This window comes from Miniopterus schreibersii, assembly GCF_964146895.1.
Source record: "Miniopterus schreibersii genome assembly, chromosome: 2".
Classification (NCBI taxonomy): Eukaryota; Metazoa; Chordata; class Mammalia; order Chiroptera; family Miniopteridae; genus Miniopterus; species Miniopterus schreibersii.
The window spans coordinates 97,240,704-97,255,020 of record NC_138102.1 but is presented as its reverse complement, the minus strand read 5'-3'; the positions used below and the strand labels follow the sequence as shown (position 1 = coordinate 97,255,020).

Genomic DNA, 14,317 nt, shown 5'->3' with positions numbered 1-14,317 from the left:
AAGATTACTTCAGTAGAGAGTATCCTGCATATTTTGCCTGTTGTGAATTAATTCCCTATAATAATAGCTTATGGCTTATTTATTACTTTAATCTGCGTCTTTGTCATGAAGGCAAAGGGTCAAATTCAGGTGTGCTACTGTTCTGCTGATTTCTCTGTTGGACATATTTGATAATGTACAGCCCGGCCCTGTGTTGAACATGCAGATAACAATGTGGTCCCTTCATGGTTCTCTACCATGGACGTCTGCTTCAGAGGAAGCCCGTCTTTGAGGTTGACTCTGGCAAGGTGTCTTTCAACATGAGCCCTTATTAAAGTCCTATTTCTTGGGTTCTTAACAATTTGTATGTTTTAATCTGAACAGCTTTGTAGAGTACTGTTAGCCTCTATGCTTGTTGAATTATGTATATTTTAAACATTTCTTAGAATGTGTTCCTATTAATTTATATATTAGAAATATAAACTATATGTAATATGTGGATAATAGTAGACTTCTGTACTCAGTAAAAAGGATACCTTCTCTAACTTGAAGACCAAGCGGAGAATATTAGGTTTATTGTTACTATTAAGAATGGGCCTTTGTGTCTTCAATGTTTCCTTCTTTGTGAAGTCTTCAGAAAAGTATATGTAGTATTAGCTGTTTAAATTTGTGACTATATGAAAAATCATAGGGTGAGGTTAGAGATGCCTTTTTTCACTCTTAACAATTTAAGTGTTTTGGCACGGGAGGGTAAAATCCAACATTAAGCACATGGTTCTCACTGACCCAGTTTTATCCTAAAATTAATTAAAAACAGACTACTTTTGTCAAAAGTGGTGTCAAATAGTCTTGTTACTATTAAGCTTTAAGATTTGAATTAAAGGAGACTTTTTCTTTTAATGCAGTTATTGGTTGATTTTTCTTTTCATATTTGACAGTATCATTTTGATGGATAACAGCTATTCCTTAAGAGTATAAATATTGAAGTCCTTCTATCTTTGTGTATGAACTTTTTCACAGATTTTAAAATCCAGATTACCAGTATCACTGAAAGGATGCACATGCGCACGAGCTCCCCGTGATGATTCATTAGCAATTATACTGCAGTGCACAGTAAACCTGGCCACAAAACTTGTGATTAGCTTTAAACATTGTGTTCAAGTATTGAGATAAGCCCTCCTTTTTAAAGTCTAAATATTGGCAAATAGAGCTTGGCTAAATCCTAGAGATAACCTTCTTATGATTCAGTATATTTAATGCTGTGTAAAATACATGCTCATTTCTGTGAAAAGTTAAGACAATTAAAAATTTTAGTAGTCCTGGTGTCGTTAAGGTAATCCAGTTCAGTTTGGTTGATGGTTCTTGTCAGTATTAACTTGACCACAGGCAGTATATATTGAAGTAACAAATTTATAAAACTAACTTAAAAATGCTAATGACTTTAGGAGCAGATACCTAACAAGTATTGTACAATAGAATACTACCTATAGGTAGAGATATGTAAAAGATATTTTTGTTATGACATGCCATATTTGAAAAAATATTTAAGGTTTTATAACTGGGGCCATGGGCCCTGTTGGATCATCAGGGTGTATTAATATATGAATCCTCTTAAATTGCATGCAGAATTTTGTATACATATTTTTGCATGCATATTTTTTGGGTGAGGTGTTCATACTTCATCCAGTCCTCAAGTGAATTTGAGACCCAAGTGGGTTTTGAAAACAGTACTAATCTAGGGTAGTTATTTCCAGTATTTAGAGGTCATGTACCCCTAATAAAAAAAAATTGAGCCATAGATCTGTATATTTCTAAATTGTAATTGTGTATTACTGTACTAATTCAAACATAAAACTGCCCTAATGAAAAATCTGGGATACACCCTCAAGAGAGAACATTGTTCCAAGGTATTATAGGGTAGGTAAGGGTATTTCTGGTGGAGCGCAGCAGACATTTGTGTGCCCTGCGCTGGTACAACTAGAAGAAAATTTTGTAGATACAGTAGGAATCAGGATTCTGTATAGGATTTTGTATTATAAGGTTCTAAGCCTTCAAGAGGACTTACCTATGGAAATAAAAAAGGATTTAGCAAGAGTGAACATTTTACACTTGAAGACCTAGTGTTCAGAAGTGTTTTATTCCAAAACATAAAAGTGAACTGAATTTTAAGTCAGTTGATGTTCTTTGAGAAAATGAATTAAAGAAAAATCTTGCTGAATGGAAATAATCAAATGTGGTATAGACTTTAAGTGGCATCTTAATGGAAACTGATTACTGTTAAGACCTTTAAGAAATGAGTTGACATTTCTGTCTTTTAAATGATTACCAAAACTGGTTTATAAAAGGCTAAATCTGATTTTACTGTATCCTAGGAGGATGCAAGAACACATGGATGAAGCTACCTGAAATTCTGCTTCCAGCATGAATCAGGTTTAGAGATGAGGGTGTCCTGAAGTCATGTCCTTTCAGGTGGGTGTCGTAATCGTTTATTCCCTCCTTCCTAGTTTCTTTAGTCATTCTCCCTGGTGCTGTTGACTTTGTGAACATTCCTTTCTCTCTGAGCAAGGATGGAGGTTATTTATATTTTTACGTTTGTTTTTTTAATCCTGGGGGGCGGGGGGCGGGCACAAAGAGAGGGAGGGAGGGAAACAGAAACATCTATCTGTTGTCTTCCATACATGCCCGCGCTGAGGATCAAACCCACAACCTAGGTATGTGCCTTGACCAGGAACTGAACCCAGTCTTTTGGTATACTGAACGACACTCCAACCCCGGGCTGGAGGTTGTATTTAGCTCCAAATTACCCTTATCTTTCCTGACTGGTATTAATGTGTCTTGATTTGTCTTTTAGGTAAAACTGGACTGAGAATAGAAATGACGGATTAATCGTCTTATTTACTAAAGGGGAAAAAATTCCCTCTTGCTATTTAGCAATCCGAACCCTAAAACTTTAGTTTTATGTTCCCTTAGAGACTGTAATCTTAAAATGGTTTAGTATCATAAAATCCGATCAATGCTAAGGGCATAATAGGTTCCTTTCTCCCTTGCTGCTTTCCAACGTTTGTAGAGGGTAACATTTTTTTCTATTTCTTTCTTTAGTAACATTTACATTCTGTGATCTTTATGACAGAATTTGGATGATGGTGTAGTTATCCAAATAGATCCAGAAAGTATTAAGTGTATTCCTTATCTGGTGATGACAAATTCCATTCTCTTCTTGGTACTACAAGTGTGGTCTTGGCACCAGGAATGTCAGCATTCCTTGAGCTTCTCGGAAGGGCGGAATCTCAGAACACACAGAACACCTACTGAGTCACAGTGCCCGTTTCAACAAGACTCAGATTGGCATGCACACTGAGGACCGCTGATGTAGCATACCTTACCTTTGAGAAGCTTAACTTTTTTAGAGCATCTGACATCATGCAACCCTGAAATGTGACAGGTGTTTTGCATACTATTGTCCACCTCTAGAAAATTAATGTTGGTTAGTGGTTCTCAAATAGTCCCTAGTGTCATTATTACTTGGGAACTTGCTAAGAACATACATTTTCAGCTCCACCCTTGCTCTACTAAACAAACTCTTAGGGTGGGATCCAACAACATTTTGTGTGTGTTTTGTTTTTAAAAGCCCTACAAGTAGATCTGGTTTCTGCTAGAGAACCACTGACCTATGGGCAAAAAAATAAACTAATACATGTAGGCTAATAGCACCACACACGAAAGCTGTGGCATTGTGTGGCCATCAAAGACAGAGCTTGTCAGCTTGTCAAGTAGATTTGTCATTGGAACTTTAGGATTTTGAAGTTAATTCTGGTTTTAGAAGAAAAAACATACTATTTATTTATAGTAACTACATTTCATTACAGAATTTTATTTTTCAGTCAGTGAAAAGATACTGGTTTATTCCAGGAAGATAAATTTTATTAACTTTCTGAACATTAAATTAATAAAATATCAAATACACATTAATTCTCATAAAAGGAAGTGATGTGGCAGTTTCTTCCTTCAAAAATCTTAGAAAAAATATTGACTGCAGCCCTAGCTGGCTTGGTTCAGTGGTTGGAACGTCAGCCCGAGGACTGGAAGGTCCAGGGTTTGATTCCTGCCAAAGGCATGTGCCTTGGATGCAGTCTTGGCCCTGTAAGTGGTGGGTTCGGGAGGCAACCAATCAGTGTCTCTCCTCACATCGATGTTCCTCCCTTTCTCTCTCTCTCTCTCTCTTCCCCCCCCCTTCCTTCCTCCCTCCCTCCCTCCCTCCCTCTCCCTTCCACTTTCTCTGAAAAGCAATGGAAAAAGTATCCTCAGGTGAGGATTAGAAAAATAAATGAAAACATTGACCTCATCTTCAGGTTATCCTTTCAAACAGTGGTTCTCACACTTGCAGGTGCAGCAAATCCCCTGGAGGGCTTGTAAGAGCAGACTGGCTGACCTGGCCTCCATGTGATTTGGGCCTAAGGCTTCTCATTTCTGTGGAGGTGGGGAGGCTCTGGTCTGGGAACCACTGCTTTTTAGTATTAACATGTTTATCCCCTCAAGTCCTTAATCTCTATATAAGCTCACAACAAAATGCTCGTTCTAGAAGTAAACTATTGAATAACATTTTCTAGTTCAAACAGACTCAGTTCTTGAGTATTTTTGGGTCTGCTGCTCAGTGACTCTAACTTGGCAAATTATTTTCTTTATAATGGAATGCTTGTAGTGACACGGGAGAAAAAAAGCCAGAAAACCAATTATATTTCATTTGTGAGTTTATTATTCCATATAAGCAATGTATGGATATATGAGCAATAACACGTTTAAAAAATTAGGCCTCATGGACAAATTTTCTATGGTTGAAATATCTGAAATAGTACAAACTTTATATTTTCATTCAGTTTTTGGTTTTGTTTTATTTTAAAGATGTGCACTCACTCCTTGTATAGTCTTCATGGTTAATGTTGGGAAGTATTATGGTAGTAGCCACAAATACAGAATAACTGACAAACCTTCCTTTCAACTCTTTGTAAACGCGAACCATTGGAGGGATTTTTACCACCCCACAGCCTGCAATTTTGGGGTCAGTCTTTAAGATAAGGAACAACTCAAGAAGTTTATCATTGTTGTGAGGCAGATCATGTTTTTACTAATCATATATCTTGGTCCAAGGAAAGTAAATAATGGGCAATATGAGAAGGGCAGAGATATGATGTAGAGTAATGGATATTATATTCTTATAAGTTAAACTGATGCCATATATTAGGTTTAGATTCCAACTGGGAGTACTCTGGGAGCTTAGGGTGACAGACAGATGACTATTTCCTGATTTTGTTTTAATATGGTCCTGATTGAGTTGTGAGCCTTCAATGTCACTACAATTTCTGGCTTATTACTAGGGCTCCTGTGTATGGGGAGGGAGCAGCCAGGCTTAGACATCCTGGACTGGGTTGGAAAAAATCATATCACAGGATGGGAGGTAGCAGGATGGATTCTATCAGCTGTCCTCTGAACTGAGCAAAGTTTAAAGTTTATTCACTATTATGCTATGAAACATTAATTGCATGAAAATTTTTAAAGTTCTCATTTCTGAAGCCAATTTTGGCAATTCCGGTGCATATAGGGTTGGGCAGAAGTACATTTACACTGTTCCTCCCAGTTTTTACTCAAAGACTAGACTTTCATGGTAAATGCTTTATGAGGCCCATTCACCATTAATACTTTGCCAGCACTAGTAAGTTTTCCTGTGACAGAATTTTAAAAGCAGCACCTGAATTTCAAATTGCAACCTCCTGACATTCCACTGGGTAAATTCTACAAATTTAAGAATCCAGGTGGGAAATGACTTGAGATGTTGTAGTATGAAATTGAGTAATTTCATATTCCTGAACTGAAACCAAATTTCCTATTTAACTGTTCCATCATTTAGTGAGTGTTATTAGGTACTTTCTCTTTGGTAGTAGGTATTGCAGATAAAAGAATGTGTGATGTGCTCTCTACAGCCATACTCAGAGTACAGCAGATCTGAGTGGTGTAATTAGGAAGTTAAATTGACTGAATAAACCAAGTACGTGTCCTTACGTCATTATACGCTGGAAAGGAGTAATGGCTGAAAAGTGATTTTTTAAAGACAATATTGAAGCAAAAAGCTATTACTAATTGCTTTTCAGGGAGTCTGGCCAAAGAGTAATGCATCCCATTTGTGATAACCTGCTTAGTTATGAGCTCACCTATGGCCGAGTATGCGTTCTGTATTATACACATTTTATATAAGGAGATTGTTTTGACCAGTAGTAGTAAGCCTATCTGTATTGCTTTGTTTCCAGAGTAATCATTGTCCACACTTTTTACATACAAGAAGCCAGAACTTTCAGCATTTCCCACTTAGGATAAGTTTTCCTTTGGAGAAGCTATAATTTTGAGCAAAACAACTGTATTAAATTGTATGCCTCTACATGTATTCCTAGTAGACACACTTTTCACAGAATTTACTAGCACGTCTGGCACAAGGTGGATAGAGGCTGACAGAGACAAGGTAGCAAACTCAGACTTTCATGTTCTCTGATTCTGGTTTCAGTCGAAATAACACCCATTTTCCCCTTTTGCTCTTGCTGATTTTTCACACCTCATTCTTATTTCTCAGGCTATATTACTAAAGGACCTCTGTTCAGATTCTCTACTTGTTTTCTACCCTAAATAGCCATGCCTCCCGATAAACAGAATATGCTTAATATGTTGTTGTAAAGTTATGAACTAATAGAAATTTTCTTAAAAAGTCCACTTCTCATATATACTGGACCAAGGTACCGCTTGCCCCCCTTAATACTCCTGATCTTTATGATGCTAACTGAAATCTCGTAACTTTTTTCTAGAAAGCTATGAAATCAGATACAGTACTACTACAAAATTCAACAGTTAAAGGAGTCCGTCCCCAGCCATCATTTAGCTAAAAAAACTACACATTTGGTTATCTCCTTGTTTTGAGATACAAAGAAATCAGAAAGACCAACATTGTGGTATTTTAATGAGAAAACTGTAAGAAAAGGCAGTTTTAGTATGTAAAGTAAAAATGGCTCTCTGAATTGTATAGGGTTTAATACGTGATATTCTGAAAAATTTTCATAAAAATTGTAACACACAATTATAAAACTAACGAGGAACTAAAATTTATACATTTCCATAACCTAGACTGAGCTTGATTTATTAGTTTTCCCAATTTTTCTTTAAAAAAAAAAAAGGCAAGAGTTGGACCTATGGAAAAAAGTCTATAGGAACAGTAACCCCATATGAGGCAAGCTGGCTTCCCAGTGTTCAAACTAAAGGCATGTATAACATTCCCTTTTAGGCCTCACACAATGTTTAGGTTGACGTTTTTTCCCCCGTTTCTTAGGTTCTGATCTTTTCAAATAAAGGGATAACTGGAAACATACAAAGTTGTCACCTCCAACTTGGGATGTGTGGCAATTGCATATTGGAAACAGATCAGACCTGTTTGCTCAAACTGAAGGGCAACAAATTCACACTTTATTTACAGAAATTCACCTGGGGTAGTAGAAAATTTCAAGTTAAAATAAAAAAAAACAATTTTCTTAAATAATCCTCATGTACCCATTCCACATTGTGGAAAACTGAAGTATGCAGTTTGGACACAACACCAACTTCAGAACATTGGCACAAATACTTACATTTCTGTATTTTATAATATATTAGAACACCATGTCCCATATTAGAGACTAACGGATGATAGGCCTTAAACTCCATGAGGTTAACAGATGAAACTTTAAACTTAGTTGTGCCAGAATCCCAAACTGCTTGGAAGAGAGTACTTTAAAAATAGGTCTGGAAGCCAGTCCATCCCAATTCCTTGTTTGATCATCACTGTAGCTGCACTCTGTACGCACCTATTAGCAACTTTACCTATAGGAAGCAAAAAAAATGCAAATGGATCAGCATAGAGGTAGATCCCCTTTCTTAGAAGAGGGGAGAAACACACATGGTCCAAGACTTGTTCCTCTTATCTGCTAAATTCTCAAGTTGGTTATCAGTTTAGGATGGTTAGATTACAAGCACTTGGATTTTCTATTAAAATAGTGATAATCTGAATTTTAGTTGTTATATTTGATACTTGTACTACTACAGACACCAGCTTCCTTTTACAAAGAGAGCTTAGTGACTAGCCTAGAGACCTACATATGGCAATTAAATACCAAAGCCCAGAATACAACCCAGACTGCTAGATACTATAGAGATGCAGTATATTTTATATCTGCCATGTTTTAGATTCAGATAGGTGCACCTTGCACTGAATGCTACCTAAGGGAGCACAGGACTCTAGGATAGGCATACCAGGAAACCACAACATGATAAAAGTCACACCAGAGTAACAATTTGAGTAGGAACACTGAATATGAAGAAAGGCTTCTCACCTTAGCAGAGGGTGCTTCTGTCAACCTTATGAAGAGTTTATTGAGGCCTGCAGCAGGGCTGAACGAGTAAACAAAATGACTATCCTAGGGAAAGAGACCAAAAAAGGTCAGTACTTCTTCCAACATCTGTATCTAGAAACAGGCCAAGTCTGAGACTATCTTAAGAGACCAGAAAACTTTAAGGCTCTTACAAGTTTTGTATTTGAATTGAGGCAATAAACTGTAATTTCTTTAATTTTCCCTTGATTTATTAAAAAGATACAAATAACAAAACAATATCCAGGTAAATCTTTAGGAGTAGAATGTATCCAGTCATATATAGCATGAGTGTTAAAGATCTTCATAACTACTTAATTTTGCTGAATTCAGCCTAAGGAAAGAGTTCTAAATGTATCCAAGGAATCGTGCATGAAAGCTCTTCAAGAGCACTTTTTATATTAAAAAGGAATGTCTACAGCCACTATGAATTCTTATTTTAAAATATTTGTAATATCAAAATTATAGCCCTAGCAGGTCTGACTCAGATGGTTAAAGTGTCAGCCCATGGACGGAAGGATCCCAGGTTTGATTCTGGCCAAGGGCACATACTTCAGTTGCAGGATCCAGTCCCAGGCCAAGTGTGGGAGGAAACCAAATGATCCCCCCCCCAAAAAAAGCAATGGAAAAAAATATCCCCTGGTAAGGATTAGTAAAATAGATATCAAAATTATAGAGTGCCCTCGGTGGTCCCGGATCTGTCTCTTGCTTCAACAGTGTTTGGACGGAACAGACCCAGGGACGCCCTTTCTTCCAGCCTCCGACCGCCCTCCAACATCTCTAGTTGCCACCTTTGGAACCACCTCAGCCGTCCTCAGCCTCCGAGACCAGCCAACACCCTTTTTCAACCTTAACTCCTTATTGCTCAGCAACCATGAGCTCCCAAATTCGTCAGAATTACGCCACTGAGGTGGAGGCTGCCTGGCCAACTTGCATCTGCAGGCCTCCCACACCTACCTCTCTCTGGGCTTCTATTTCGACCGCGACGATGTGGCTCTGGAGGGCGTGGGCCACTTCTTCCGCGAGTTGGCGGAGAAGAAGTGCGAGGGCACTGAGCATCTCTTAAAGATGCAAAACCAACGCGGTGGCCGCATTCTCTTCCAGGACGTGATCAAGCCTTCCCAGGATGAATGGGGCAAAACCCAGGACGCCATGGAAGCCGCCATGGCCTTGGAGAGGAACCTGAACCAGGCCCTTTTGGATCTGCATGCCCTGGGTTCTGCCCGCGTGGACCCTCATCTTTGTGACTTCCTGGAGAACCACTTCCTGGATGAGGAGGTGAAGCTCATCAAGAAGATGGGCGACCACCTGACTAACCTCCGCAGGCTGGGCTGGGCGAGTATCTTTTTGAAAGGCTCACCCTCAAACACGACTAGGAGCATTGGAGCCCAGAGGTATTTGAGGGGGCCCCTCTGCATTCCCCTGGTGTCCGGCTTTTACCTGAGCCTTTCCCCAAAACCCCTAGCCATTTTTTAACCACCCTGGAGCCCTCTCCCATGCATTGGACCAAATGGAAACAATAAAGCCTTTTGCAGCACACACACACAAAATTATAGCATAATGAATAACTAAAATTAAGCATAAATTGAGCACAAATACAACCACTCTACAGTGGTTGTATTTGGGTATTTGAGGCATGAACAGGCATATTTTTCTTCTTTTTTAAATTTCCTGTAAGTGAATGTTTATAATTATAATGGTGGGAAAAGACATAATATTTAAAATTGGTATGTTTCTTATACCATAGGAATTTATATTCTGAATGTTATTTTTTGATAAACATAACTTAGGCTCAAGTATCAAACATTTAGATTTTTTGAAAAAATTTAGGATTACAGGTTATTGCCTCATTTCCAACAGGTTTACTGAATTATAATTAAGATTTTATTAGAGCAAAAGTCATCTTTTGATTAGAAAAATGTACTTTTTAGTAATGAACTAAAGAAAAATCTTACCAGAAAAACAGGAAGTTGAAATTTATCATTTAAAATTACTGCTTGTACACTACATGGTCCACAGAGTCGAGCAATAACATCTTTACCCAAAAAGTTTGCATGGAAAATGAATAGCAGGATCCCAGAGCCTGAGCAGGGGAGATGCAAACAGATTTTAAACCCAATGCTTGAACCTTCACCTTCCAGAACCCCAAGGGAGACTGGGGGGGGAGGTGGTGGAGGACAGAAAATTTAAATAAAAAGTAGTATAATTTATTAAGACCCATGCTTTTTAAGCAAGTTCTAACACCATGCTCTGTGTACCCCCTCAAAGTCCCCTGGGATGGCACTTTCCCTGCCCACTCCCTCCTCCCCAGTGGAGGAGCCCTCTAATTTCCAAATCACAACCTGTTACATTTTTGTTCAAGTAGTTCCTTCTGGTAGCTCATGGAACAGACATTTTTTAATTCAGGCAGAGACTGAGCTTTCTGTGTGTGTGGCATCTATGTCCTAGAGAAGGCATGGTCATGTTGCCTACAAAACAGCTGTTAAGCAGAGGCTAAGAAGCAGAACTTGTTTCTATCTCCTGCTATTAAACTTTATTAATGGGCAGATACCTATTTTTTCTTCTTAAAAGGCCAATACTATTATCAATAATGAAGTCTGGAAAAAAAATTCTGGGCTCAGAACCTAAAAATTTAAATAAAAACTAGTATAATTATTAAGACCCAGCTTCCATACTTTTAAAATAAGTTCTGTGGACCCCTCAGTCACCTGGGATGGTAGGTATCAGCTAGTCTCTTTTTTTCTGCCAGAGTAACGCTGTTGTTAACTGTTTTACATAATCATTATATTAATGGAATTTTCTTAAGATTTGTTTAAAGAAAGAGTTCTGTCTAAATATCAGAGTGTAACATTTCAAACAGAAAATGTAGGCTTACCTTCTGGTATGTTCTGTGGAGGCTTATAATTGAAATCCATTGAAAAGTCTGCCCCTTCACAGAGACGATGACAAGCTATGGGAAAAACTGGTTCTAGAAGAGCAAGACGTGCTTCAAAGTAATCCTTTATGGTTTCTTCTGCTACTCTTGAAAGTCTAATAAGAGTATTATTAATGTTAAAAAGAATCATGAGCCATATATTTATTAAACTGTTGAATCCAGATCAACCTTAAAAACAACACACAATTCCCTCATCCCACTTCCCTGCACTCAGCATCTGATGTGCCATTTGTGTTTCTTACTGTCTGTCCTCTTCCAGGAACTCAGGTTCCAAGAGGTCGATAGTCTAACCCTCACTGCTCTCTCATCTCCCCAGCAGTCTGAATAGTGCCTGGCACATAGACAGTGTTCATTACACATCTAATATATGAATGATGAATTTGGAGAATTATAAATGAGAATTCTATTAAAATATAAATTCAAGGACTGTTACACGTCTTGTTACAGTGCTTAGGACAGTCAAATAAAATGATCAGTGCTAATTCAGAAAAAAAATTTTTCATTTTAACACTTTTTAATGAAAGCTATATGTAAGTTTACTTTATTCCTGCATCTTCTCAATTGTTTCTTCCTTGTATTTGCCCTTTTCTTATCCTACTTGGTGAGATTTGGCTTCACACTCAAGGATCTTTTTGTGATGTTTGTCTAGATACAGTCTAGTGATAACTACCTTGCTGGGGTGAATACCTACGTGACCATTAGCTTTCTTTCTACAGGCTGCACTCGTTCAATGTAGATGACATTTCTTCCTGTAAACCTGACTACTTTGCCAATTTGCTGCCCTTTGTCATCCTTTTGGATGGGCAGGAATCAAACATTGTACTTTTGTCTCAGCTCTCTGTAAACAGAATATGTGGGAAGGTGCATTGAAATGCCTTTTATGGTTCTTGTTCCCTTCAAGTCACAAAGGAATTAAACTTCCATTTTGGCTGCTTGCACTTCAGTGATGGCCACAAAAGGGCAGAAACTATCTCACTAGGAAGGTAACCAACTCATCTGGTTTGCCCAGCATCCCAGGAATCCCTCCCCATCTATCTCATGCAAACCAGGAAGGCTGGTCGCCATACCTGCAGGCTATCTGGATCTGTTATCCAGGTGAACAAACTGAGCCCAGCTGGCTTCCCAGGATTCCTTGCAGCCATAAACACTGGTCAGTCACACACAGAAATTATTGTTTGATCCCTCGCTGTTGTTCTCAGTGGTTAGAGCATCAGCCCATGAATGGAAGGGTCTTGGGTTAAATTCCTGGTCAAGGGCACATACCTGGGTTCCTGGGTTGCAGGTTCAATCCCTAGCCCCGGTCAGGGCATGTGCAGGAGGCAAACAATGTCTCTCTCTCTCTCCCTCCCTTCTACACTCTAAAATCAATGGAAAGATATCCTTGGGTGAAGATTAACAACAAAAAAAGTACTGGTTTGCAAGGCTGTTAAAGGGAGCACACTCATTAGGTACACACCCCTTTGCCTTTGCCTTTTTTGTCTCCTGTCCAAAACTGACCTTTCTGCTTAGAACATAGATCTCCTATACCTGGGATTAGAGTTAACCATCTTGCAGACATGAAGAGCCAAGTCATATTCTAAGTATGGTGGATGAGAAAGGCTATTCCTGCCCAAGGCTGCCTACCCCTGTACTCCCTATTATACGCATAATAAACACCTTACTTGTGTAAGCTACTTACTGTTTGTGACATTTCTGTTATGTGTTGGCAAAATAAATGACTTACAATTCATTTGAAAAAGAATGGGTAAACTGTGAAGCATCCAGGCAATGGAATGATTATTCAGCACTCAAAAGAAGTGAGCTATAAAGTCATGAAAAGACATGGAAGAAACTTAAATGCCTATCAGTAAGTAAAAGACGACTACATAATATATTTCAACTATATGACATTCTGGAAAAGGCAAAAATATGGAGACAATAGAAACAGTGGTCTTCAGAATTTAGTGGGGAGAAAGGAAGGGATGAATTGGAGCACAGGGGACTTTCAGGACAGTGAAGCCATTCTATGTGATGCTATAATAATGGTGGGTATATGTCATTATACATTTGTCAAAACCCATAAAATGTACACCAAGGTGCACTCTAACTTAAACTAAGGATTTTGGGTGATAATTATCCATGTAGGTTCATTAACTGCACCACTCTGGTAAGGGATGTAGATGGTGGGGCAGGGGTTCCATGGAAAATCTCTACTTTCTGCTCAATGTCACTGTAAGCCTGAAAGTGCTCTAAAAATTGTGTCCATTTAAAAGAAAACGACAATGAACTAAAATTTAAGAAAATGTGAGCCAAATGAAGAGCCTAATCAAGATTTTAAGGAGCCTGGCCAGGTGTGGCTCAGCAGTTGAGCATTGACCTAGAATCCAGGAGATCGTGGTTCGATTCCCAGTCAGGGCACATGCCCGGGTTGCAGGCTCAATTCCCAGTCGGGCGTGCAGGCAGCTGATCCATGATGATGCTCTCATCATTGATGTTTCTATCTCTCTCCCTTTCCTCTCTCTGAAGTCAATAAAGATATATTTAATAAATAAATAAAGATTTTAAGGAGATGCTCCTAGATAAAAGAGTGTTAAAGTAATTCGTATGCCATTTAAATTTGTGATCTTTTGAGAACATAAGCCCACTGGCACCTCTACTTGACAGTCTTTCCTGAGCAGTTATATATAAAGGCCATGCCAGTTTTTGTGTGTGTGTGTGTTTCTTGAATAATTTGGATAAGACGACCTGCTCCAGGAAGGGAGGTATTATAATTATAGTTTAACTTTTGTGTGATAGATGGAGGAACCTAGCATGGCCTTTTTTTAAATCCTCACCAGAGGATATATATTTTAAATTTATTTCAGAGAGGGAGGGGGAGAGAGAGAAACATCAATGTGAGAAACACTGATTGTTTGCCTCCCATACACACCCCAATCAGAGAACTCACAACCTAGGCATGTGCCCTGACCAGGAATTGAACCTGCAACTT

At 38.5% G+C, this 14,317-nt stretch overlaps 2 protein-coding genes and 1 pseudogene across 4 annotated transcripts in view; 2 read left to right on the top strand and 1 right to left on the bottom strand.

Annotated features, from left to right (window-relative positions):
• Positions 1–9,960, top strand: part of PSPC1 (paraspeckle component 1) — a 111,559-nt gene extending 101,599 nt beyond the window's left edge. Inside the window, exons 7-8 of the transcript XR_013998075.1 lie at positions 2,352–2,448; positions 9,132–9,960. The gene's annotated coding sequence lies outside the window, so the exon portion shown is untranslated. The remainder of the gene's footprint in view (positions 1–2,351; positions 2,449–9,131) is intronic.
• The window catches only part of MPHOSPH8 (M-phase phosphoprotein 8), a 48,361-nt gene continuing 38,753 nt past the window's right edge, over positions 4,710–14,317 (bottom strand). For both annotated transcript variants that reach the window (XM_081126788.1, XM_081126789.1), the window contains 4 exons: positions 11,290–11,444; positions 10,370–10,497; positions 8,379–8,462; positions 4,710–7,869 (listed from right to left, as the gene is read on the bottom strand). In XM_081126788.1, the coding sequence (XP_080982914.1) occupies positions 7,828–7,869; positions 8,379–8,462; positions 10,370–10,497; positions 11,290–11,444 (409 nt within the window). In that variant the 3' untranslated portion in view covers positions 4,710–7,827. The remainder of the gene's footprint in view (positions 7,870–8,378; positions 8,463–10,369; positions 10,498–11,289; positions 11,445–14,317) is intronic.
• On the top strand, positions 9,289–9,790 carry LOC308551964 (ferritin light chain pseudogene; annotated as a pseudogene). The gene has a single exon. The product of its transcript is annotated as a ferritin light chain pseudogene (transcript).